We start from the raw sequence: 26020 nt of genomic DNA, 5'->3' as shown, positions 1-26020 counted from the left end.
AAACTTGGAGAAAACCTAGTTGCCATGTTTTGAAGGAAATCTAGAGCAATTTCAGAAGATCAAAATCTAACTTTTTTTTGGAAGCCCAATTTTCAAAAGCTTGCCAAATTTCAGAGATAGGTATAATCTAAAAATTTGAAAAAAATTGCACTTTTTTTCGAAATTTACAACTATGAACTTATTTAGTTACGTTGTTTTGGGATTCGCAAATCAAACCCATGGGGCAGTTTCGGAGCCCCAAAATTTTGATCGAAATGTTGAATAATTTAATGCCTCTTTGAACCTTTTCACATCGCCGTCCCCTCCCCCTATCTCATATCTCATGACACAATTTTTAATATTTTTATAGAAAATAAAAAATAAATAAAAAGAACAAAAAAATTTATTTTCATAAAAAAATGAACAAAATGAATAATTATTAGTATAATATTTGGACAAAATCAAAAAAACAAAAATTTTCTGCCACATTGCAAATAAAAAAATGTTTAAGTACGTATTTAAAAACACAATAAGTAGGAGTCAAGTATAATTAAACAGGAGAAAAAAACAACCAAAAAAAAAAAAAATACATCGATAGCACTCTTTAGCTTGTAATCATTTAGATATAACTTTATGAACAACTCCCAAGTGACTTTTTAACGATCCAGGTTGAGTGAACTTTCGTTCGCAAATCATGCAAACGAACTGAGGCTCTTTACCACACTCGTATTTGACGTGAAATGTAACACTTCCTTTATGCTTGTACGTTTTACCACAATTATTAGGACACGAGAACGCGTTCGTTTGAAAACTAGTAAGACTTCTCCTTCTACCGAAACCTATAAATACATATCACATCATAATACAGATACAGGTACCCAATACACATACATTGTATTTCATACTACAACATAGTGATAATTTTTCATGCGAGTACACGCTGCTACAACTACAAAAAAAATCTACTACATCGACGCGATGAAAAAATTTTCAAGAAAAGTAAACATTAAGTTAAAATTTTATGCACTAATCCACGATGAGACTTTAATGTGCTGTGTTTTGTGAATTTCCTATTACAAATATCGCATTCGAATTGAGGTTCTACGCCACATTCGCAACGTAGATGAAAGCTCAAGCTTGCTTTGTGAGCGTAAGATCGGCCACAGTTATTTGGACAATGAAACGGAGTAGGTAGAATTCGAGCATCGGCAGTTCTACTTTTGGTTACGAGTTTACGATTACCAAAATTCGAATCGAATACTCGTACTTGTTGATTTGAACCTGAGGACAAATAAATATTATCGGGTTAATGAACTGTTGAATTTTCACGATGAAAAAAAAAAACGTGTTTTTTGTGCAATAAATTTTACATTTTACAATAAAGAGAATTTTTCAGAGCGACGAATTTTTCTAAAAACATGCAAATTTTTGCCCGGATTTTAAAAAAGTGTCGAACTCATCAAAATGGGTTATTTTTCAAGAAATCCGAATATTTCGTCAAAAATGTTTTTTTGACCAATTCTGAAGAACTTTGAGCCAAAAAATTGGATCATTTTTTGAAGAATTCTTGAAAAAGTGTCATTCAAGTGGCAACCTATCAAAATGAGTTGAATTTTTGGCAGAAATTAAACAAGTTCTATAAAAGCATATTTTGAGAATTTTTGAAAAATTTTGAGCCTAAAATTGAGCTATGATTTTTGGTATTTTTTGAAAAAGTGCAATGTACTAAGTACCAAGTAGGCTAATCTTAATGGCTTGAAATTTTGTGGAAAATTTCAATATGTATTTCATTGAACATGTTTTTTGAACAATTTTGAGGAATTTCGAGCCCAAAACTAGTTCAAGATTTTCGGAATTTTTGAAAAAATTGTCCAACTTGGGCTGAAAAATTTTCAAAAATGCTCAAAAAATGTTTTCTATTGAAATTCTTCAATTTCTTGTAAAATTCTAACCCAATTTGATAGGTTACGTGACATTTTTTTCAACATCGCGAGAATCAAGATCCAACTGGTAAAAATTGTTCAAAAATATTAGAGTTTAATTCTAAGCTTGAAATTCTAAGACATGACTCAAAAAAAATTTTCTTTGCCATGTTTGAATTTTTCGCGAATTTTATACTCGTTTTAAACTTTTGATAGGCCGCAATGTGATATTTTTTCAAAAATTACAAAAAATCCTGCACCGATTTTAGCCTCAAAATTTTTCAAAATTATAAAGAATATTTTCGTGACACTTTTTCAAAATTATCAAATGGAATTTTTCAGAGATGTCAAAAATCATAAGCCAATTTTGAACTCTAAATCTGAAAATTTCGTTTGAAAAATTTTAGCCTTTATTTCTTCAAATTGCTCACGAATTTTTAACCACTTTTATAAAAATAGATCGTACGATACTTTTTCAAAAAGTGTGGAAACCCCCAAACAAATCAATTTTAGGCTCGAAATTCTCCAAAATTGCTCAGAAAACATTTTTGTAGATATACACGAGTTTTGACAAAATTTCAGCCCATTTTGATTGGTCCCATGACACTTTTTCAAAAATCTTAAAAATCATGACCTAATTTTGGGCTGAAAATTCTTCAAAAATCATCGAGAAATATTTTCATTGCTGTATTTGAACTCCTCGAGAAATTTCAGCCCATTTTTATAGGTCGCAAGACACTTTTCCAAAAATTCCAAAAATCATGACCCGATTTTGGGCTCAAAATCCTTCAAAACCCATAAAAATGTTGTTTTTGTATTTGAAGTTTTCACAAAATTTTAACCCATTTTCATAAGTCCCAAGTTACTTTTCAAAAATCCCAACAATCATCACTCAATTTTGGGCTCACAATTCTTCAAAAATCCTCAAAAAATATTTTCGTTTTTGAATTTGAAGTTTTATGAAATTTTAACCCATTTTCATAGGTCACTAGATACTTTTCCAAAAGTTCCAAAAATCATGACCCAATTTTGAGCTCAAAATTCTTCAAAAATCCTCAAGAAATATTTTCGTTTTTGTAATTGAAGTTTTCACGACATTTTAACCCTTTTTTATAGGTCACTACATACTTTTCCAAAAATCCCAACTTTCGTCACTCAATTTTGGGCTCAAAATTCTTCAAAAATCCTCAAAAATTATTTTTGTTGCTGTATTTGAAGTTTTCACGAAATTTTAACCCATTTTCATAGGTCACCAGATACTTTTTCAAAAATTCCAAAAATCAGGACCAAATTTTGGGCTCAAAATTCTTCAAAAATCCTCAAGAAATATTTTTGTTGCTGTATTTTGAATTTTTCGCGAAATTTTAACCCATTTTCATAGGTCGCAAGTCACTTTTTCGAAAATCTTAAAAATCATGACCCAATTTTGGGCTCAAAATTCTTCAAAAATCCTCAAAAAATATTTTCGTTTTTGAATTTGAAGTTTTCAGGAAATTTTAACCCATTATTATAGGTCGCAAGACACTTTTTCAAAAATTCAAAAAATCATGACCCAATTTTGAGCCCAAAATTCTTCAGAAATCCTCAAGAAATATTTTCGGTTTTGAATTTGAAGTTTTTGCGAAATTTTAACCCATTTTCATAGGTCACAAGTCACTTTTTCGAAAATCCTAAAAATCATGACCCAAATTTTTGGGCTCAAAATTCTTCAAAAATCCTCAAAAAATATTTTCGTTTTTGAATTTGAAGTTTTCACGAAATTTTAACCCATTTTTATATGTCGCAAGTCACTTTTTCAAAAATTCAAAAAATCATGACGCAATTTTGAGCCCAAAATTCTTCAGAAATCCTCAAGAAATATTTTCGGTTTTGAATTTGAATTTTTTGCGAAATTTCAACCCATTTTTATAGGTCGCAAGACACTTTTTCAAAAATTCAAAAAATCATGACCCAAAATTTGAGCTCAATATTCTTCAAAAATCCTCAAGAAATATTTTCGTTGCTGCATTTGAAGTTCTCGAGAACTTTTAACCCATTTTCATAGGTCGCAAGTGACACTATCAAAAATTCCAAAAATCATGACCCAATTATGGGCTCAAAATTCTTCAAAAATCTTCAAGAAACATTTTTCTTGCTGTATTTGAAGTTTTCACGAAATCTCAACCCATTTTCATAGGTTGCAAGACCCTTTTTTTTTTTTGCAAATCTCAAAAATCATGACCCAATTTTGAGCTCAAAATTCTACCAAAAACCCTCAAAAATCATCTTTGTAAAAATATTTGAATTTCTCACCAGTTTTTGAGCCATTTCTATAGGTTGCCAAAAATTTCGCGATACATTTTCCCAAAGTTTTGGGGCATATTCCTCACATTCTCAGCCCCTCTCACAGCTCAAATATAAACTTCATATACCGCAAACATAAGTAAAATATCCATTTGAATTCTTCAGCTATCAAAATTCTTCAATCAAAAAAATATTCACTGTTTTAAAAATTTTTTAGTCACCTTATCTCCTTTCCAAATGATTTTTTGAGAGGATAAAATTATTCCCAATGTTCACCTCGTAAGAATTTTCAAAATTTGGAACCAAAAAACTTCATTTTTTAGCCATTATGATTAAATTTAATAATTGAGAACAATAAAAATCTGAAACAATTTTTATAGTCCCATTGAAAATTACGAAATTTTCTGAAATTTCTAAGTTTTCAGAGTCGGGACTTGATAGGTAACCCCAAACAACATTCCAAGAACAAGTCTACCCATATGATGTTAAAACAAACCACAAAATACCACGAAAACTCGTAAATATATTTATTCAAAATAAAAAAACAGAGCAAAAAAAAACAAACATAAACTCAAATTACAACACGATGAATATAAAAATAATGATTCTTCAACGAACTACGTTTAGTGAACTTTTTATAACACACATCGCATTCAAACTGAGGCTCGATACCGCACTCGTATTTAATATGAAAATCTAAACTTCGTTTATGAGCGTATTTCCTACCACACTGCTTAGGGCAGACGAATGCCGATTCGGACGTACGAGTATTTTTCTTCTCACAAAGCCAATCTGAAATGGATAAAAAAATCGGTCATTTCGATTCAAAAATCGGGCATTTCCTTGCGTTTATTTTGTTTGCACGAAATAATCTCGTGTTTTTTAAGATTGCTTCGGTAAAAGAATCTTTTATGGCAGAACCGGCAACTGAATTGTGGTTCTTGGCCGCATTGCATTTTCAGATGCGATAACATCCCAGATTTGTATTTGTAAACGCGACCGCAATTATTCGGACAGTGGAATAGACTCGTGTTTTTCTCGTCGTCGTCTCGATGATGATGAGACGATTCCAAAGACCAGTTGTTGTAGTCTGCGAACAAAAAATTCGAAAAATCGTACACATTACAACAAAAATCCCTCGAAAAATCATACAGCTCGAAATTGTACAAGCCCCCGAGTTAAAATTATAGACGTTTTCATGCCACACTCAAAACTTAGGTAATAAATTCCAACGAGAATACCAATAATTGAAAAAAAATATATAAATTTTATTTTACAAATAAATAATACTTATAACTACATAGGAGAGAAAATCAATAATCGGTTACACGATTCGAAAACTCTTCCGGTTTTTCTTTACAAGACAACAAAATATGTCTTTTATGATTACCAGGTTGGTAAAATTTCTTTTGACAATATTGGCAAGTGAAAGAGGGCTCTTTACCGCATTCGTATCTTACATGACTTCTAAAGCTAGATAGACAATGATAAGTTCGTCCACAATTATTCGGACATGAGAATGTCTTGTTCGAGTTGGAATTTCTGCCTTGTGCTCGGTTTCTAGAAGACGTATTCTTTGTTCGAGAACCATTGCGGGTCCGATTCGGACGTTTTGCACGATTCATCACTCGAGGAGGATGTTCAACGTAATCTACAAATATATAAACAATATTCGGTGGTTAGGATTTGAAAATTGTGATTTTCCAACACGTGTCTAGCTATTGGCTGGCTTTTTTCGAGTACCCAGCACCATTTTTTGTTATTCAACAAGCGTTGATGTGCAAAATTGAAATTGAAATTGTTCGATTGGACGAATAATGTGTGAGAAAAACAACAACAAAATAAACGTATTTATTTGATAACACGAGTCAATAACAAAATTAAAACATTAACATTAATATGAAAATTTAATACAAAAATTTTGAAAAATTGGGGTACTGGGGGCCCTATGGAGATCTGTGTGAGGTCGTTTTTATCTTACATGTCTTCAAGAAAATATCTGCTAATTCATAATAATCATGTTCAAATGGATGTCTCCCTAATTTCAATCCACAGAAGGGGAGGAGAAACTGAGAAGATACGAGTACAATAAAAAAATCAACACCATCATTTCAGTTTAGGGTCTTCGAAATCGTATCATGTACCTATTATGTCTCAATAGACCCTTATACTGGGATCATTAAGTCTAATTGAAATTTACATAGAAACGGGGAGAGGGGGAGCCAGAGATCTAAGAGGTTGAAAACATGGAAATCAATACATCAAATGCTACAATTCTTTTTTTAAAAATTTTGACCCAAATATGGGGTGTGAGGGGGGGGGGGGGGAGAAACTCATTCTTTTTTGAGAGGATTGATTTTGAAAATGGCACCAATTAGCACTAAATTGATATTTGAGCAAAACCAAAAGATACGAGGCCCAAAATGAAATTTCTGAGTCAAGTTGATACAGAGTAACCTTTCCGGAAACTTCAAAAATTTCTGGGATCTCTGAACCTTCTAGTTTTTCAGCAAAAATACTTGATGGATCCCACAAATGGAGTCGTTGTTGGATTTTATGAAAAATTTATTCCTTATTTTTTTCATTTTTTCCACAAGTCTAAAAAAATGTTGCACAAGCCAAAAACCCTCTCCCCCCTCGAAAAAAATCATCAAAAATTTCAAAGTCCAATTTATTCAAACGACAGAATTCTTCTAGATAGATAGTCTTCGATTTTTTCGAGAAAAAAATTTTTACAGTTCCCAAGCAATTTTGCCCCTTTGCATGGATGAGCCCCCCCCCCCCCCACAAAACTGAAAAACTCAAAAATTGGGTTAATCGACAGTTCATAAAAATTTCTCGACAATTTTTTCATTTCTTTTCTAAATCCTCCCAAATGGCCCCATTTCAAAGGAAAAAACCTCCCTTGGCCTCCTCCAACAATACTCGTATTTCCAATAAGTATTTTTCATTTTTTTAATGTTTTCCAATTTTGGGAACTACGTGCAAAGGAGTTGATAATGATGGAGGGGGAGGAGGTCGAGATGGATTTTTTTCTTGAAAAGAGAATTACAATTTAAAAGGATTACGACTTGGAAAAAAATTGCAATTTATCGAAAAACTTTTATACTGGCCTCGATTTATTCCATTTTCTTTGATCTTTATCAATTTTGGAAGGGGAAGGAACAAAGTATTAATCAAAAAAAATATTAAAATAAAAAAGTACCCAATTTGCAGTTAGTATTTTTCATATCCAAAAAAATTAGAATGAATTGGGAGACGAGGGGGAAGGAGGAGGAGGGTTCGGACCATCAAAAATACAATAAATGAAAATATTTGTAGAAAACTAAGTCCAAACAACACCGATTAGACTTCTCTTTCAGAAAAAAAATTAAATCGAGTATAAAAATATCTAACACGTTGCATTTTTTCAAAAAACAATAAAGTTATATAAAAGCTGCAAAATGAAAATATTCATATTGAACTTTGACTCAAGAAATCGAACCCTAACCCAAAAAAAAGTGAAACCTCCAAAAAGAGAATTTCAGAAGGCTCAAGCAATGACCAAAAAATCAAAACCCCTTCAAAAAAAGACGCGAAAATCCCTTTTTTCTGCACCTGGAAAAGGTAGACAAGTTGAAAGCCTCGAAAGATACCTTCAGGATACTTTCTGAACGTATATTTTAAATTTCAGATTCCTTGGTCCAATTGGAGAGGCTTCAAAACCCTGAAAAAAGGGCGCGAAAATCAATTTTTTGTTATACGAATGGTGTGAGGGGGGGGAGAAAGGTCAATTATAAAAAACATATCTGGGATACTTTCTGAATGTACGTAAGTCAAATTTCAATTTCCTAAGTCAATTTTGAAAGGATACAGCGATTCAAAAATTCTAAAAAAAAAATACACGAAGGGGGGGGGGGGGGGTTCAGAAATCAAAACCCCCAAAAGTCACATCAAACCCCCTTTCTGAATTTCAATGACAAATTTCGGCTTCTCGGGTCAAATTAAAAGAGACGAGAGCGAGGCACAAGCTTTTTCGTGACCAAAAAACATTTTCAAAAAAAACTTTTCCCTTCCAAATTGCTTTAGAACGCTGATTTTTGGATACACAGTTAAACAACTTTTCAATTGATCCTATCGACTGATTTCTATGTAAACTTTTTTTACTTTTTTCATTCCCCTTTCCCCTCCCTCCCTCCCTCCTTCCCTCCTCTTTCCCTTTTCTCATCAAATTTGGACACAGGTAAATTTTGGAGTGGGGTCATTCCCACCCACAAGTCTAAAAATACTAAATTTAAATGAATTTTGTTGAAATATTTCCGGTTGAGCTGGATGTTCTCATAATTCAGTAAAAAAAAATAAAAAAAAAACAAAAAATGGAAAAATGAAAACAAAAATATCAAACATGCGTAAAAATGATAAAAATTGACTTTCGGAGCTTCAGAACGAATCTTGCGAGTGATCCCTTCCCACACAAAAATCGTCCCCTTCCCTCCTCCTGGCTCCTAAAATGAACACCTAAAAACTGACGAGCAAAAAAATTTACACAAAAAGACACCAATTTGCGAAAAATTGAGTTTCAATAAAACCATCACTCTCAAGTAAAACATTTTTTATATTGGTCAAAATTCTCGAACATGAGAAGCGGACTCAAATGACGACTGTGAACGATCAAACTTTTCTGGTAGAGTACGGTGCAGTCAAATTTATGATTCGGACTGGAACCTTCAAGATAATAAAATCGAAAATCGTACGATCTCTTGATATTGGCGGACTCAGCACAAAGCCCTGCAAACAAAAAAATGAAAACTTCTCAAATTAGCTAACATAACAAATAACAATCATACAGAAACAAAATGAAATCAGAAGCAAGAAAAGTAAAACTCCGATGAGTAAGTAAATTAACTCTTTTTTTTTGAGAAATGAGTAGGTAATTTCACCTGTCACAAAAACATCTTCTAAATGAATATAAGAAGTTTTCAGAGCTTTTTCGTAGAGTCCTTTTGCAACATCGACAGACATCAGGTACCCAGCTCCACCGAGATAATCTGGATATACTTGATAAGGGTACATGTATTTTGGCATGAACCTACAGAAATCATACACCAAAAAAAAAAAAAATTAATTGAAAGTGAAATAGGTACAAGTGATTGTAAATTTAATCCTTTCGGACCTGCGAAGGAGGGGGAGATTTTTTCACATGTCTGTCTACATATTGGTGAAATATCTCAAAAATGAAAAGTTACTTGTATTCTTATAGAATAAAGCTTATCATACAGTCCACAAAGTTATCAATATTTTCATGGTCCTCTACGAACCGGATTAAATCAGTAGTAATGTCTGAATCTGCTGAAATACACAGCAATTCTCCCAACAACAATGACGACAATGACGATGTTTTTCTCGACAATGACATTTTAACCGACGATGATGGTACAAGTAGTTCCTTGACTTAGACTTCGACAAATATAAATAATAGAAACGTATTGAACATCTTGCTCAGCGATCTTCAAAAGCTTGACATTGGTTCAGTTATACCAATCCCAGAAATCATTGATGCGGAACTGTGCGACATACCTACAAGATTTAAAAATCAAATTTGATGAGGGCGCCAGAAATTTATTAGCACGCTCTGGAGCAGACAATAACGTTGAAGATATTCAATCAAACTTCAATGCAGAATATCAAAATATAAGAAATTTGCAAATTCAGAAAAAACACGACCATCTTAAAGATTTAAAATTACCAAAAAGCTCAATATGTATACCAGAATTCAATGGCAAAGATACAGATTGGCTAAATTTTCAAAATGTTTACTTGAAGAACATCCACAATAATACTAAGATTCTGCATGAAAGAAAACACAGTTATTTGTCAACTCTATTAAAAGAAGAAGCTCTTGGTTTAATTAAAAATTTAACCATCTCCAAATTAAATTATGAGAAGGCGTGGAACATCATCTTATCGCATTACAATGATCTGAAAAAAGCAGTTGTCAACATATTTAAAATCTCTCAATGTACACTCGCCAATGGATCACAAAAAAGTTACGTTGAAAACTTTAATTGTGAATTATCAACAACACCACTCTGCGCTTTCATCGATCATCGAAGAAAACCAGAATGAACCCAACTTTGATCCTGTTAGTCAAATTTTAATTTCAATCTTCATTGAAAAAATTCTGTATCAACTACGAAAAGACTGGGAAAAAGAAAGCTCCAATTCGAAAAAGTTTCATACATTCGGTGAATTTCTAAATTCCATGAATCAACAAGCTGATGCATCTGAACTAGCTTCGACATCTAACCATCAATCATCACCAAATGCTGTGGCCAGTTTGGAAGATGCTTTGTTGCAACAGTTACGGATGGCACAACACTACCACAACCAACAAAGCCATATTGTCAATATTGTAAAATGTCAACAGATCATTATACTCAAAAGTAGAATAAGTTTTTGGATCTACCACCTGAGCAACGAAATACCTTCATTCGTAAACAACGGCTCTGTGCAAGGTGTTTTTGATGAAAATGTAATCCTCAGCAGTGTCGACGATTCAAATGTAAGGTATGTTCTCTTAACAAAAATGACTCACTACGACAAACATTTTTCAGCCAAAATCCGAAATTTTGAGAAAAGCTAAAAAATGATTTCCTGCGTAAGCTGCGACAATTGACAAATGTGAAAGTGACATAATTTTCAAATCAAAAAAATGTTTGGTGAAAAATAAAGAAATTGACGGTGCCGTGGTGGGGGTTTTTATTTGAAAAAAAATTAATTATTCTGTAAATTGAGTTTCAAGGTCATCCCAAAGTCAAATGAGAAAAATACGATTTTTTTGGTAAATTTTTCAAGGACATTGAAAATGCAACTTTTTTTCTGGAAAATTTTTATATTCTACATCAAAAATTTATTTTTGAAATCGAGATTGAAAAAATGCCCATTCAAAGTATTTCCTCAAATTCCAAAATGAAATTTTGAGTATACCTCATTGAAAAAAAATCTTCTCAACGAAGTTATAGGTAGGTATACTCCTTCCCATATGAAATTTTTCAATTTTCATCCGTCAGATTCTTCTTGGGTCTCAAAGGATTAAATAAAAATAAATCATTTCTACTTCCAAGTCACCTTTCGTGATAAGTATCTCGTTGAACCGGTTCCTTAGATCTTAATGCTCCATACAAAGCTCCACGTTTTGGAAAAGACGTATCGTTGAGTAATTTAGCGAAATTGGGAACATTCACAAATACATCGTCGTTAACTTTCATGATCCAGTTCATCACGTCGCAAGTTTCGGTGACCCATTTCAACATCATGACCGATTTGAGAGTAGCATTTTGAGGAGTATCCAAGAAGTTCTCGACGATGACATCGTTGAATTCTTGATTCTCGGTACGAACTCGATCCTGAAACATGAGTAAAAAATTTTTTTAAAAAACGTAGGTACATTCAAAGTAAACCCTTTCGCAGTTGAAGAGTTTGAATCAGGTAAAAAGATCACCACTCACGTTCACATGTTCTTCTTCAGATAATCCCAGGAAGAAAACTACGCTAATATTGTGATTGGTTAACGTGTCCATAGCCCAAGTATTACGAATAGCTAATCTTTGTTCGTGATTTTGCGCTTCCGAATGCACTACGATGGTCGCTTTGGCCACAGGATTCTTTCGACATGTGAATTTACCCGTCAAAATGGCCGTTTGTTTGGTCGGATGGATGAAATACGCAGTTGGTTCGATATTACCCGGTTCCCAACCCTTGATGTTGGCTACATACATCGAAAATTCAAACGTACGAGTACTACAATATATAAACTGAAACCATACTACATAGTTGACTATAAGTATACATAAAATACACCATTTTTTACTCACTATCTACGAATCCCAGACGACTAGAGAAGCTGCGATGGTTATGCGAGATCAGACACCTCCATTGTAAAAAAGTGAGCAGTCCTACTAGCCATAATAAGGCCACAAAAAAATACTGAGATCTACTCCTTTTATGGAAGGCACACATATCGGAATGTTTATCACCTCGTATGTAAAAACATAACATGAACGAGGATCGATACTAAACGACAGAATAGGAACAAAGGAGCCGAAAATATCGACGATTTTAACGTTTAGCAGCAAAAATTCATTAGATGATTCATTTCCATTGAATTGCAATTAAACGTGTAATAGGTTCAGCCAAATCTATCTACACAAAACGTTCGGCACATCGGAACTTTATAAACATACTGAATGTATGTTGCCGCAGCTGTTATCTATGTTACGTAGCTCTGTACTGTTTCTCATTTTGCGAGATCCATAATTACAGGTACGTGACATACACGTACCTAGACCTACGTAAATTTCGTACCGAGCATTCATTTCGTAGAAAGAACCAGATGCAAATGTGTATACTGTACTTGGAAAAGTGAAGATACCGAACAAAATATAGGTACCTACCTACATTGCATGGAATACGAGTACAAGACTAGAAAGAGCATAGTGGGATGAGAAGGGTGAATCGCCCCTGCCAACCTATTCAGATTTTGAAATTAACTTTTCGGAAGTTGGTCCTCGAGTTCTAAAAGCCCCATGACTAAATTTTCATCACCACATCACTTGTAACCTTCAAAAAAAAAAAAAAAAATTACAATATTTCAAATGAAAATTTTTCAACTAACCTTCTTGACAGAAAATATTTTTTCAATAACACTTTCAGGTCTCGTGCTCAATTTTTCTCCAAAAAATCAACTTTACTGATCAAAAAAGGGAGAAAAAGTGGCCAAAAAGTGAACCAAAAAAATGCAAAACGCGAGCAAGACATTGAAAAACCCAAAACATTTCAACTAGGTACGTAAGTAACGTTATTGCAAAATAAAAATTACGAAAAAAAGCATTCGATTAAAATCTAATAATGAAATTCGATCGTGACTTTGACAATTTCATCAAAACCAGGACTTTTTAGCAATTAAATATTCGCAAAGAAGTGATCCATTTTCACAATTTTTTCAAAAAAACGAGACCATTTTTGTCATTTAATAAAGTGAGAACTTGGCAAGTTTTGGCGAAAATCGAGACCATTCGTCAATTTTTTGCACAAAACTAGACTTGGGCCATTTTAGTAAAAGAACAGATTTTTTTGGAAGTTGAAAAAAAACGAGAACGCATTTTTTTGGAAAAAGTGAGATTTTTTAGTTTTTTTTTTTTTTACAAGAAAGCAACATTTTTTAGAAATTGACAAAAAAATAAGCTTTTTGATTATTTTAATAATAGCCAATTTAGTAAAAGAGCATTGAAAAAAAACGAGAACGCACTTTTGATCATTTTTTTGGAACAAGTGAGATTTTCTAGTTTTTTTTTTTTTTTTTTTTCAAGAAAGCAATAATTTTTAGAAATTGACAAAAAACTGAGCTTTTTGATTATTTTAATAATAGCCAATTTAGTAAAAGAGCAGGATATTTTGAAATTGAAAAAAGAACGAGAACGCATTTTTGATCATTTTTTAAAGAAAAAAGTGAGACTTTTTGTTTTTTTTTCTGGCAAAAAGCAACAATTTTTAAAAATTGTCAAAAACAAAACTTTTTGGTTACTTTAATAATGACCATTTTAGTAAAAGAGCACGATTTTTTGGAAATGAAAAAAGAACGAGAATGCATTTTTTTTTGATCATTTTTTTTAGAAAAAAATGTGACTTTTTGGTTTTTTTTTGGCAAAAAATCAACAATTTTTAGAAATTGACAAAAACTTAAACTTTTTGATTACAATAAAAGCGAGCATTTTCGCTATTTTTGGTGAAAAGAACAGGCCACTTGTAATTTTAGCAAAAGGCAAAGGTTTCCCCCACTTTTTGTACTTCTTAAAAAAATTTCAGCAAAAAAGTGAAAATCTTTGGCAATTTTCGACAAAAATAGAAACTTTTTAGCGATTTCTGGAATAAAAGTGAAACTTTATTGGAATTTTTTGCAAACAGTGACAATTTTATGGAATTTTAGGTGGAAAACGGGAATTTTTGGCATTTTTTACGAAAGGCAAAAGCGAAATTTTTTGTCAATTTTTCGAAAAAATCAAGACTTTGAAAGGTTTATTAAATAGACTTTCAGCAAGTTTTTTCTTTTTGAAAAAAAATGAGACTTTTTGGAATTATTTGCCAAGAAAGCGGAAATTTTTAGAAATTGCCGTGGCAGCGAGTTTTTTTGGAGGGGGAGAGGGGGGGGGTAAATTTTGACAAAAAACGAGATTTTTCGCGATTTTTGGCAGAAAACCAGAATTTGGCAATTTCAACAAAAGGAGGACTTTTTGGAAATTCTTGAAAAAAAACGAGACCTTCGAGCAATTTTTATATAAAAAGAGAAACTTATCGCAAATTTTTGTAAAAAAAAAAACAACTGTTTTTAGACCTTTTTTGATCAGAAACAAAACTTTTAGGCAACTGTGACGAAGAGTGAGACTCTTTTCAAGTTTTCACATTTTTTTGCAGAAAAAGTACTCATTCAAACCTGAATATTTAAGTAAACTTTTAACCATGCAAAAGGTTTAAGCAGCAATTTTTAGAAATTAGCGAAAAACGAACCTTCCAATAGACAAGTATTTTCAATATTTTTGGAAAAAAATCAGAGTTCGTCAGAAATTTTTACCAAAAAAGCGAGACAATTCAGCAATTTTAGCAAAAAGTGAGGATTTTTGAGCAAGTGTTGCATTAAGTGAAACTTTTCGTAATATTATTTTCAAAAAAGCGACAATTTTTAGGAATTCTTAGACCAAAAAGGAGACTTAATGGCAATTTTTGGTAAAATAACAGACCTTTTGAAAGGTTTTTGGCGAAAAACAAGACTTTGAGAATTTTTTATTTTGATTTAAAACTACGAAAGATGAAAATTTTCAACAGAAGATGCAATTTCACCTCTTTTGGGGAGGTTAAGAGATGATGCAGCGATCTGAAAATAAGGTCATGGGGGTTTTGGACCAAAAGAACCAACTTCTAAGAGGTAATTTCAAAATCCCAGCAAGAGGTTGGAGAACCCCTGGAATACAGCAAAACAAATTAGACGAGTGTAAATAGGGTTGCCAACTCTAGAAGCTGAAGGGGTGAAATCATGATTTCTTCCACGTTTTGATCGTTCGATGCTTTTTCAAAAAAAAAAAAAAAAAAAAAAAAAAAAAAAACGAGAAAAATAACTCGAATCTTAAGACATTTTTTCAAATTTTTTGAAATTGGCACCACTGCGTTCCAAAATACATATGTATATTCATTTTCCTGAGTTTCAAAAACGATATCAATTGATATTTTGGAAAAATTAATGTGAAATAGGAGAAAAAAAGATTTTCAAAATACGAATTCACCCAAAAATAAGCGATTTGAAAATTTTCAAACGCTTACCAAAAAATGGTCTTGGATTTTGGCAGCCCTTCAGGAGCACCTCCAGAGCCAAAATTGTTTCTAAGGGACTTTCAAACTTCTCAAAATGAAGGTCTCCATTGACTTTGGTCAAAATATTTTTTTTTTTCGCAATCCATTCTCGATACTCATAATTATTCTGAGAGGGTTTGAAATTGAAGGCACTAACTGCCTATACTTAGTCAATTTTTTTAAGAATTTGAAAAAAAATTTGCAAAATTAGCCTGTCTTCCGAAATTCAAAAATTTATGACCCTACCACATAACATCTCAATCTGATAAACCAAATCTAAAAGCCTCTAGAAAAGATATGTAAAATATTCTAAAAAACAAAAAAAAAATTTATCAAAATAAAGCAAAGATCAAAACTATGTAGGTATTTTTTCAGAAAAAAAAAATACAAACGTAAAACAACAACACCTAAACAAAATTACATTACCTACACAACAAGAAATCCAATGAAAAAAGCTTAAGGCTATTCTCTACCCCTGTTATCAGTAGCGATTTTTGATGAAAACTACGAACTTTGGCCGGGGATTGTGCGAAAACTACTGGACGAATTTTCGTGGGGTTTGGTTTATTTTACTCAGAAAACATTCAAAAGCGAGGGTATGTCGAGATATTTTTGATTTATGTCATTTTGTGGCCGTCATTGGGAATTGAATGGAGGTATTATTGATGCTCAGATCTCCGTTGGAAAAGCTAAATTGGAAAATATGACTACATACCCTCGCTTTCAATGATAAATTATTAGCATTGGTGAAAAAAAAATTGAAAGAATTTTGAAAATTCACGGAGAAATCCCCGTCTGAAGTTTAGATGGGAGCGGGTCGCGGGACATAAGTACGACTAAATTCGTTCACTCGATTACATGCAATCTTATGAATGAACGATGAAAATAACGAACAAATCGGCTTCATATTTCGAACGTTTTCACTGGGGTAGAGAATAGCCTTAAGGTTACGGTAGGTAATACCAACAAAAAAAAATAATAAAATGAAAAATAAATGAAAATAAGATTAAAATCATTACAAACATAGGTAATGGTTTTTCTAAATACTTGAATGGGAAAAAAATATTAAAAATCTAACGTTAAAAATTCCAATGAAAGAATTATGAGATTTAAAAACTCGAAGTAAACGTACAATTATCACAACTTCACAATTATTGAATGCTTAAGACCAAGGTGTCTTTCTAAATATCTCTTTTGATGAAACGCTTTGGAACATTGGGTACATTTGAATTCCTTTTCACGTCCGCATTCGTAATTCAAATGTTCTGTAAGCCCACCTTTATATTTGTACTGACGACCGCAACCATTCGGGCAAACAAACACTTTGGAATGCTGCTCTGTAAAAAGAACAACAACAAAAAAATGTCAATCATGCGGGAAATCTTCAATTGTTACTCGTATGATGAGAAGCTTTTGAGGTACATATGTACATATTTTAGGATAGTACTCGTACTATGCCATGGTGAGTAGTATTTTTAATAGGCAAGGTTAACCTTTAAAATCCAAAAACAAAAATCCACTCAGAAACATAATTATCTATTCAAAAAAAAAAAAAAAAATACAAAAATACAAAAGTAATAGGTAAATACGAAACAAAAATGACATAAACGTTGGAAAATACAATAAAAAAAGAATTGAAAAAAAACCTGAAAGCACGAGTAAAATCATCACAAAATACCTACCTAATGATTTTTCTAAACAAATTCAAAAAATACCTATTTTAGGTACCTAACAAAAATCTAACATTGAAAAAAAAAACAATAAAAGGAACATGTTTGAAAACACGACACAGCCTAAGGCTGAAATCATCACATTTTCGGGATTTTTTTATGCACATTAATAATATGAGCTCTTAAAGATCTATTGTGATGAAACGCTTTGGAACATTCGGTACATTTAAATCGCTTTTCTTGACCACATTTGTATTTTAAATGTTCTTGAAGTCCCCATTTATACTTGTACTGACAACCGCAATCATTCGGACAAACAAATAAACCAATAACCTGGTCTACAAAAAGAAGAACAATATAAAAAATAAATGATGTTACATCCACAAAATCGAATACTGAGAAAAGACACATAAACAACACAATTACTACGAATAGAGGAAAGAAAAACTAATGGATATGGCCACGAAAATGTCAGATAAGGTACTAGGTACATATTGATAAAAAGCTTTAGGACAGGAAATTGAAAAATGCCAAATTTAAAGTAATTTTGAACGTTTGAAATTCTCTGAAGCCTTCAATTTTTAGGTTAGGCAGAAAATGAATACCTATAATTTAATTTGTAGAACTCTGATGAACGCTCTACAAAAAAGGTAATGTTCAAAGACCATCAATACAGCATTTAGAATTGAAGGCGCTTAAGTGCTTTGAAAATTTCAATCAATCATACCTGTTGCAATTTTAAAGATGGTCTGAAATTGAAAAGAAACTATTTATGCCCTTTTCAGAATTCTGCAATATAACACAAATCAGATTTACAAAAATCACCATGAAAGAGCCAAAAATTTCACCCCTTCAGTGTATTGAAGTTTGCAATCCAATTTGCACTCGAGTACACAGTTTGAATTGCTGTATTATTTTTTACAAGGCAACGTTCGACATCTCTCCCTGATTTTCAGTGATTAGGGACCTAATAAGCATAAATAGAATTTCCATGGGTCGTACCCTACGTAATTTTTTTCAAAAAAAATAAAATCGTAATTTTGCCAAGAAGTGACAATTTTTGCCAATTTTAGGCAAACAGCAACATTTTGACAATTTCAACAAAAAAACAGGCATTTTTGGAAATCACTGGCAAAAAAACGATTTTTTTTGAAAAAGTAAGATGACTTTCGGATTGAGATTTTTTGGAATTTTTTTTTTTTTAAAAACGACAACTTTTAGCAATTTTTAAGAAAGGGAGATTTTTTGCTACTTTCAGGAGAAAAGAGACTTTTTTCAACTTTTTGGCAAAAGAGTGAAACTTTAGGTAAATTTTAGGAGAAAAAAATGAGAATATTTGAATTTTTTTGGATAACGCACAATTTTTAGAAATTTTCAACATGAAACGAGGCTTTCTGGAGATTTTGACATAAATCAAGATTTTTCCTGCAATAAAAAATTTTTCTGAGAAAACTGAACCAATTTGAATAATTCCATCAGTTCAACTCCCACACATCAAAATTTTTTTGGGCCATTCTGGAGCCTCCAGCAATTTTTAAAATTTTCTCCAGAAATTTCAAATTGCTCTAGAATGTCTAAAAATGAACTTTTAGCATCTATAACTTCGGTGGATGCTTAAAGGGCATCCTCTGGATTATTTTAGGAGGTAACCACAAAATTCTAGGAAAGTGAGTGCAAAAGACGTAAATTGTTGACCAATTAGTTAACTCCAAAACGAATTTTCAAAGAACGTAGATAACGAAAAAGGTCGAAAGAGTACCCAATAAGCACCAACCAAAGTTATAAGTGCCAAAATTCGTATTTGTCATTTCCACAGCGATTTAAAATACTTCTGAATAAATTTGAAAACTCGCTGGAGGCTCCAAAAACATCAAATTGAGATCATTTTCGAGCAAGGTGATCGTATATAGACACGCCAGACGATATCTTATCGAAAAACCCAGCTTTTTATGCAGCTTCTTCGAAAACTTGATTTTTTTCACTTTTTCTGGAATTTACAATTTTGGACAAAAATTCACATTAGCCCAGTCAAATAGCAGAATAAAATAGGTGAACCCAAACATTATTGCGATCAAAGGTTTTTTTGGTGAATATTGTCTAGGGTGGTATGCTGAACAACATGAACAACATACTAAAAGTCCCCGCCATTACCCCACGAGCTACCCCCCCCCCCACAGTGGATCAAAGCCCCCCAAAATCAGTTTTTCGTCAAGAACTCCTGAAATATTGAATTTTGAGTATAATGAGCTAAGTAATCATTTCATCTCCTCTCCAATACCTATCAAATGAGCTATCGACAAACTTCCTAGCCTCAAGGGGGGTGGCGCTACGACCCCTCAAAGTGATGTGATTTTAATAATTTTACATTTTTTGACTTGGGACGTGTAACCTGTTCTAATTGATAAAATGAAGTCAAACCTGGGAAATGGGATTCTTTTGGGAGCTAGAGTTGACCTCTGGAGTGGGGAGGGTCAAAGTTGAAAATTACAGAAAGGTCATTTTTTTGGAGGGGCATAACATGACCCCAAATGGATGAAAAGGGTCCAAAATCATACCATCGGACAGTACCCCATCTGTGATCAACATATCATACTTCAGCTTCCCAGGTCATCCCCACTCCTTTTAAGATGGAAAAAACCGAAAATAGGGGCAAAATAAGGGGATTTTCACCTTAATTCCGCTTTAAATGGGGTGGGGATGACCTAGGAAGCTGAAATTTGGATATGTTGTTCACAGATTGGGTACTGTCCGATGGTATGATTTTGGACCCTTTTCATCCATTTGGGGTCATGTTATGCCCCTCCAAAAAAAATGACCTTTCTGTAATTTTCAACTTAGACCCTCCCCACTCCAGAGGTCAACTCTAGCTCCCAAAAGAATCCCATCCCCCAAGTTAGACTTCATTTTATCAATTAGAACAGGTTACAAGTCCCAAGTCATGAAATGTAAAATTATTAAAATCACGGTTTGAAATTTCTGGAGAAAATGAAAAAATCACTGGAGGCTCCAGAATGCTCCAAAACTTATACTTGTGGATGTGTGACAGTTGAATTGAAGGAATCATTCATATTGATTCACGTTATTTGAAACATTTTATAATTCATGAAACAGTTTAAAAATCTTCCTTAAAAAAAGTTTTTTAAATTTTTTAAATTTTCAAAAATTTGTCAAAAATCCAAAAATCAACTTCAGTACTCGAAATTTTTATTACAGGGGTTTCAGAATACGCTCTTTTAATCTAGCTTGGTTTCGTTCAATTCGAAGAAATGCAAACTCAAAAAATTCCGTTCTCAAAAAACATACTTCTCATAAGTCTCGGCTTTTATAAAAAATTCTCTCATACTTGAAGAAAAAAGAAAAAAACTTCAACTTTATTACACCTTAAATTTCAAACCGAATGAACGACAAGCATCAAATACTCCCAACCCCAAAATACTTCACAATAAGCAAATAAAAAAAAAAAAAAAAGAAACAAGCATTTCAAAAATTTTATTCTTTGAATAATTTTTTTTTAGAATTACTCCGGTTACAAATCGTAAAGTACGTATTAAAAAGATCTACACAGTTGTTAAATGAGTTCGAAAAAATAACATATAAAGACAGGAAGACCGTCGAAAAAAAAACAAATTTTCAGACAAAAAAAATTAAATAAAAATAAAGAAATAAATTAAAAGAAAAAAAAATCCAGATAAATAATTTGTTGGTAGGATTACCTAAATAAATTAAGAACAAAAAATTACTCATCTGCAAATGAATTTTGCAAACAAACGACGGTACAATTTTCTTACCTATCTGAATTCTACAGGTAAAGTTAATAATATAAAATAAATTATTTATTCGAATAAATTAACTATTAATTATTCTAAAATTATTAAATACTCTAATTCGTTCCACTCAAGTACATACCTAATCATTAATCAAAGTTGAGTACAAAATTCTCTTCAATTACCCCAATACAAATTCAACGAAAGTAATTTCATTAGTATTATTTTAAATGTTCAATTTTTGTGATTTAAATCAGAGTTTTGCACAAAAAAAAAATGTAATCAAAAATAATTTTTAGTAAATAAACAAATTAACATCCCCTTCCCAAACATAATCCAAAAAAGCATACGTACAACAACTGAATAAAGCGTAGATTAGAATGATCAAGATTAGGAATCACATGAATTGAGAACGGCTTCGTAAGGCACAGTTATAAGCAAATGAGTCGGTAAAAAAAAAAATTTTACAGATAATTTTCAATTAAAAAAAAAAAAAAAAAAAAACATCGGAATCAAAATCAAATTTGGTTTTGTAATTTTAATAACTTTTGAATACTCAAAATTTAAAATTAAAAATATTCAAATGACGTATAAATCAATTTACAAATACCCAAAAAAAATTAAAATAAAAAAAAATTGGTAAGTAAGAAAAATATTGAAAAATATTTTTTATAGATTTACTCTTGTAATTAAAATAAATCAGATATCCACATAAGTGAATAATGGCACATATTCTAAGTATTTCGAAGGTAAAAATTAAGTTTCTTTATTAAAAAAAAACCTTAGGTATCCAAATTTTGATCTATTGTCAAACTTATAACATAAAAAAATACTCTCGGCAATAAAACTTCTACAGCTCAAGTGCTCGCTTAAGAAAAAAAAATTCAAAAGTATGTAACTTGAAATTAGAAAAAAAAAAAAAAAAAAAGTATTAAACCATAATATCGAACGTGTACGAAGTTATCTATACAACAATATCATGTTCTCTTAGACGTAATAAAATTATCGAAATCAATATGTATTTAAAAACGAGTCGAACTACAGATTACTATCACAGTATGATCACAAAGTAAAACGAAAAAAAAAAAAAAAAAAAAAAAAACAATAAAAATACTCGTACGTCGTATGTATGTAGATTTAAATTAACATTTTATGCACAACCACCAAATGCGATTTGAGGGTGCTTTTTCTTGAAAACGATTTCGTACAAAATTGACATCCGAACTGCTTTGTAACAGTACACTCGTACTTATAATGGGTGCACATACCGCGATAATATTTGTATTTACGACCACAATGATTTGGACAAAGGTAACTAGTACCTCCGGGCGATGTTGGCCGCATTTTCGTACGTTTTTTCGACCAATTCGAATATGCATTTACAAGAGGAACATTATGATCAGAATAAAACGCTGCAATGACAAAATATACACGTGAAATTATTAGTAGTTCAGAGTTATTTACTCGATAGTCAACGTAGTTGAATTGGTTAATATGTGTAGTAAAAATTAAACATTGTATTTCTAAAATATTATAAGTAGGTATAGTGTAGCTTATATATTTACATAGCAACTTCATCACCATTCAAGCGAGCGAATAAACGAAAAAAAAAACAATGGTAAAGAGTGTGAAGGCCGAAAAAAAATATATATTAGTTTATAAAAATTACAGTAGACTCCCGATTATCCGCCCTAATTGGGGCTGAAGGTCTGGCGGATAACGAAAATGGCGGATAATCCGAAATAACGTTTTCAGGGAAATTCGTTTCGTTCTGGTGAAATTTAAAAAAAAATTCCAGCTAAAAAACGAAAAAAACATGATTTTTTAGAAAAAATTTGAAAAAATGAGCAGAAATGAGAAAAATATGCATTGAAACGAGTAAAAAGAGCAAAATATGCTGAAATATGTGCTAAAAAAAGCCAAAATATGCAAATATTTATGCATCCGCCCTCAGTAGGTCGGATAACCCGGAGGGAAGGGCGGTTGAAATTGGGTCGGATAAGCCGAAGGGCGGATAATCGAATGGCGGATAATCGGGAGTCTACTGTACATCGATATCCAGAGTAAGAGTGTAGATCGATATCTAGGATCTATCCGTATACGTATTTTTTTTTTATTAAGTAAAATAATTAGAAATTAATTCAAAGCTGTGTTCGTTTAACTATTTTATGTACAAAAGTACGATGCAAGTTGAGCGAAGCCACTCGAGTGAATGTCTTTTTGCAAATGTCGCACAGCAACGCTCTATCCTTTCCGCACTCGTGTTGATAATGCCAATATACGTTTTTCAAATACTTATATCGACGACCGCAGCGATTCGGGCATAGAAATCCGTTCTCTTGATTCGCTTCCAGCAGATCGGCAAACGAAGTGGTCATGTCAGTATCGCCATCTTCGCCTAAAAATATTAAATTGTTTCGTTAGTTACGCCAAAAACAACGTCAAAAGGTGAATAATTCTCAGACTATTTCTCACTACAACATTAGATAGATAGGATTAAAAAAGCGTATGAAAAATGAAGAAGAAGGTATTAGTAGTACTAAAATACAAATACATAAATACACATTCGAATCAAGCATAAATAAAAATAACAACGACGATTTGAGAAAGAAAAAAAAGTTTTATTATTTCAAAGTAGAAAAATTTCAACGTGTTTTAACGTTCCATGACTATAAAGAAAAAAAATTACGAAATTATGAAATTAATACATTAAAAAAACGAATTCACAACGAGGAAAATTGTTTATGCACACTCAGCATATGACTCTTCAAAGTGTACTTTCTGGCGCACTTCTTGTCGCAGTATTTGCAAACGAATTGAGGAGCTAATCCGCACTCGAATCTGTAATGATTGCTCAAACTGGCCCTGTGTTTGTACCTCTTGCCACAATTATTAGGGCAAGAGTAGAATGTACCACTGTAGGATGCCTCTAACATGCCATCTTCGGTCAAAAATCCTGCAAAAAGAAAAAAAACTATGTTAGTAAAAATAGGAGTGGGAAAATTGAGCAATAATAATGAGACGGTCAGAGAGGGCAACTAAAAAACACAAAAATTCACTTACCCACAAATAAAAGCTCACTGCGCATGCGCATACACTTCATGAACGCTCGAGAAAAGACGAGACGCGCGCAACTCTAATCAAGTTGTAACTACGCATGCGCTAAAATACAACTAGTGCGCAGTGCGCATGCGCTAGAACATGAATAGTGCGCAATGCGCATGCGCTAATACATGCTCATGCGCATATCGCGCATCTAACAGACTAAACCATGCAAAGAATAGAAAAGAGTTACCATTCTTTTAAAACAAATACATTTTTTTATTATTATTATTATTATTATTATTCAAACAATATAAAATAGTTTTGATAAAATATCGTAGTCTTTGGATTTTTTTTAGGAATGTCGAGTTTCTTTGAATTATTAACAATGAGTTGAGTTTTGATTTAAAGGAATATCATCCCGTGTTTCATGACCGTGTGCCTTTTGAGATGGTCGTTATGAGCAAAGTGTTTTGAGCATACATCGCACTTGAACTGTTTCGCTTTGCCACATTCGTAAGATAAATGCCTTTTCAGGTTCATTTTGTATTTGTAACTTCGACAACAACCTTTGTTAGGACAAATGAATTTGTTTGCATCTGCGAACAAGAATTATTCGAATGAAAAACTGAAATAGGTAATTATGGAAATAGATCATAAGATCACACAGAGATTAAATTTATAGGTATCCTTTATACCAGCTGTTGACAGAATAACCAAACATATCCTGAATAAAAAATTATAAATACTAGACCCAGGCGAAAACAATCTCATATCGTTCAATTTGATCAAATAAAATTGGATCTGATCAAGATGAAAAACAAAAAAAATGAAAAGCAGAAGCAGCCAATTGCCTATTAAAGACAATTCCAAGCACTCGCAGAAATATACCTTCAAATAGTTGAGTATGAAACTCATAAAACCACAGTAAGTATATAATAAAGCCAGCTACTCTCGCAGTGAATAATAATAATAATAATAATAATAATAGCACATGGTTGGTTGTTGGACTGAGATGATAACATTCCACCAATCTTATGCATCTATTTAACGTTGCCAATCTATATTTTTAATGAAAAGCTTCCTTTGGGGTTCACAATATTTTTGTGCACCCTGTCTGTAGGTAAGGTAAAGTGGGGTAATTCCGATGGCAAAATTCAAAATTTTAGAAATTTCTCATTTTTGGGGTTTTCTGTACATTTTGGGGAAAAAATGATAAAACAACTTTATTCCTATGTCCTTCAGCTACACTTTCACTATATTAAAGAGTGATTTGTGCGGAGCCTTCATACATACTTATAATTGAAAAAACATTTTAGAAGGTCGAGTTATTAGAATTACCTAAGGAAATTGATTCTCCTGGGGTCATTCCGAGCCAGTTATGTTGAAATATATCATTTATTGTATACTTAGGTTTTTATTTCATGTAAATTGAATCATATTAGAACAAAAATTACAAAATTTTTACAAACATGCATTTTTGAGGCATAATTTTCGCAAACTAAACTAACTAGAGAAAAAAGCCCCCTTTTGAAGTTTTTCTTTGATAATTTTGACCCCCCCCCCTCCCCCTCCAAAATACTACATCAAAACAGAGAAAAAAACATTACAGGGACATTTTGCTAGGGCTATCGGAATTACCCCATGGCATGAAAAATGATCGACATGTTCAACAATTTCAATATGTACCACCAAAAAAAATAATCATAAAAGCAAAATCGAAAGAGGTACTGACACTTCAACACGTATCCATCAAATTTCAGCTTCTAAACAGAATTTTTCTAGAAGTATTGATCGATACAAACGCGTTTCAAAAAAGCTTTGTTTTTTTGCGGCAAAGGTTTTGGGCATTCAGATTTTTAACACTGCACAGACTTGACAAAACGGAGCAGATGGACCATCTGATCATTAATGGGTGTAGGTTAGCACTAAAACTACCTACTTTCTTCATCAGTTGTGCCAAAATGTGTTTTGCAACAAA

At 32.2% G+C, this 26020-nt stretch overlaps 3 protein-coding genes across 3 annotated transcripts; all 3 read right to left on the bottom strand.

The window, feature by feature from the left end:
• Window positions 1-594: 594 nt before the first annotated feature.
• LOC135833611 (zinc finger protein OZF-like) lies at window positions 595-5937 on the bottom strand. The gene is made up of 6 exons (XM_065347385.1): window positions 5928-5937; window positions 5575-5835; window positions 5077-5274; window positions 4857-4976; window positions 1057-1260; window positions 595-818 (listed from the first exon to the last, which is right to left on the bottom strand). Exons 1-6 carry the CDS (start codon window positions 5935-5937, stop codon window positions 595-597), a joined length of 1017 nt encoding a protein of 338 aa, XP_065203457.1.
• Window positions 5938-8375: 2438 nt separating this feature from the next.
• LOC135837522 (beta-1,3-galactosyltransferase 1-like) lies at window positions 8376-13259 on the bottom strand. Its single transcript, XM_065352832.1, has 5 exons — window positions 12038-13259; window positions 11672-11931; window positions 11292-11569; window positions 9104-9252; window positions 8376-8951 (listed from the first exon to the last, which is right to left on the bottom strand). The coding sequence occupies exons 1-5, from the start codon at window positions 12219-12221 to the stop codon at window positions 8761-8763; spliced, it is 1062 nt and encodes a 353-aa protein (XP_065208904.1). The 5' UTR covers window positions 12222-13259; the 3' UTR covers window positions 8376-8760.
• A 3441-nt stretch (window positions 13260-16700) lies between these two features.
• Window positions 16701-24085, bottom strand: LOC135833609 (zinc finger protein 761-like). Its single transcript, XM_065347384.1, has 5 exons — window positions 24061-24085; window positions 23750-23953; window positions 23180-23395; window positions 22266-22409; window positions 16701-16900 (listed from the first exon to the last, which is right to left on the bottom strand). The coding sequence occupies exons 1-5, from the start codon at window positions 24083-24085 to the stop codon at window positions 16701-16703; spliced, it is 789 nt and encodes a 262-aa protein (XP_065203456.1).
• Window positions 24086-26020: the final 1935 nt, after the last annotated feature.

This window comes from Planococcus citri, chromosome 2, assembly GCF_950023065.1.
Source record: "Planococcus citri chromosome 2, ihPlaCitr1.1, whole genome shotgun sequence".
In the NCBI taxonomy this organism is placed as follows: Eukaryota; Metazoa; Arthropoda; class Insecta; order Hemiptera; family Pseudococcidae; genus Planococcus; species Planococcus citri.
The sequence above is the reverse complement of the archived record's forward strand: the minus strand, read 5'-3'. Positions and strand labels throughout refer to the sequence as shown.

Bases quoted from the DNA above. Each gene is read 5' to 3' on its own strand.
- LOC135833611 (XM_065347385.1), bottom strand. The intron at 5,275-5,574 runs GTAATCATAAAA...TTTTGTTCGCAG, and splicing joins AAAGAAATTTTACCAACCTG to ACTACAACAACTGGTCTTTG. The intron at 1,261-4,856 runs GTATCGAGCCTC...ATTTGTCCTCAG, and splicing joins TCATATTAAATACGAGTGCG to GTTCAAATCAACAAGTACGA.
- LOC135833609 (XM_065347384.1), bottom strand. From the start codon at position 24,085: ATGCGCAGTGAGCTTTTATTTGTGG. The intron at 23,396-23,749 runs GTGTGCATAAAC...TAATATTTTTAG, and splicing joins TTTGAAGAGTCATATGCTGA to GCGAAGATGGCGATACTGAC. The intron at 22,410-23,179 runs GTACTTTTGTAC...TTGTCATTGCAG, and splicing joins GGCTTCGCTCAACTTGCATC to CGTTTTATTCTGATCATAAT.
- LOC135837522 (XM_065352832.1), bottom strand. From the start codon at position 12,221: ATGTTATGTTTTTACATACGAGGTGATAAACATTCCGATATGTGTGCC. The intron at 11,932-12,037 runs GTGAGTAAAAAA...CGATGTATGTAG, and splicing joins TCGTCTGGGATTCGTAGATA to CCAACATCAAGGGTTGGGAA. The intron at 9,253-11,291 runs GTGACTTGGAAG...TGATTTCTGTAG, and splicing joins CGAGATACTTATCACGAAAG to GTTCATGCCAAAATACATGT.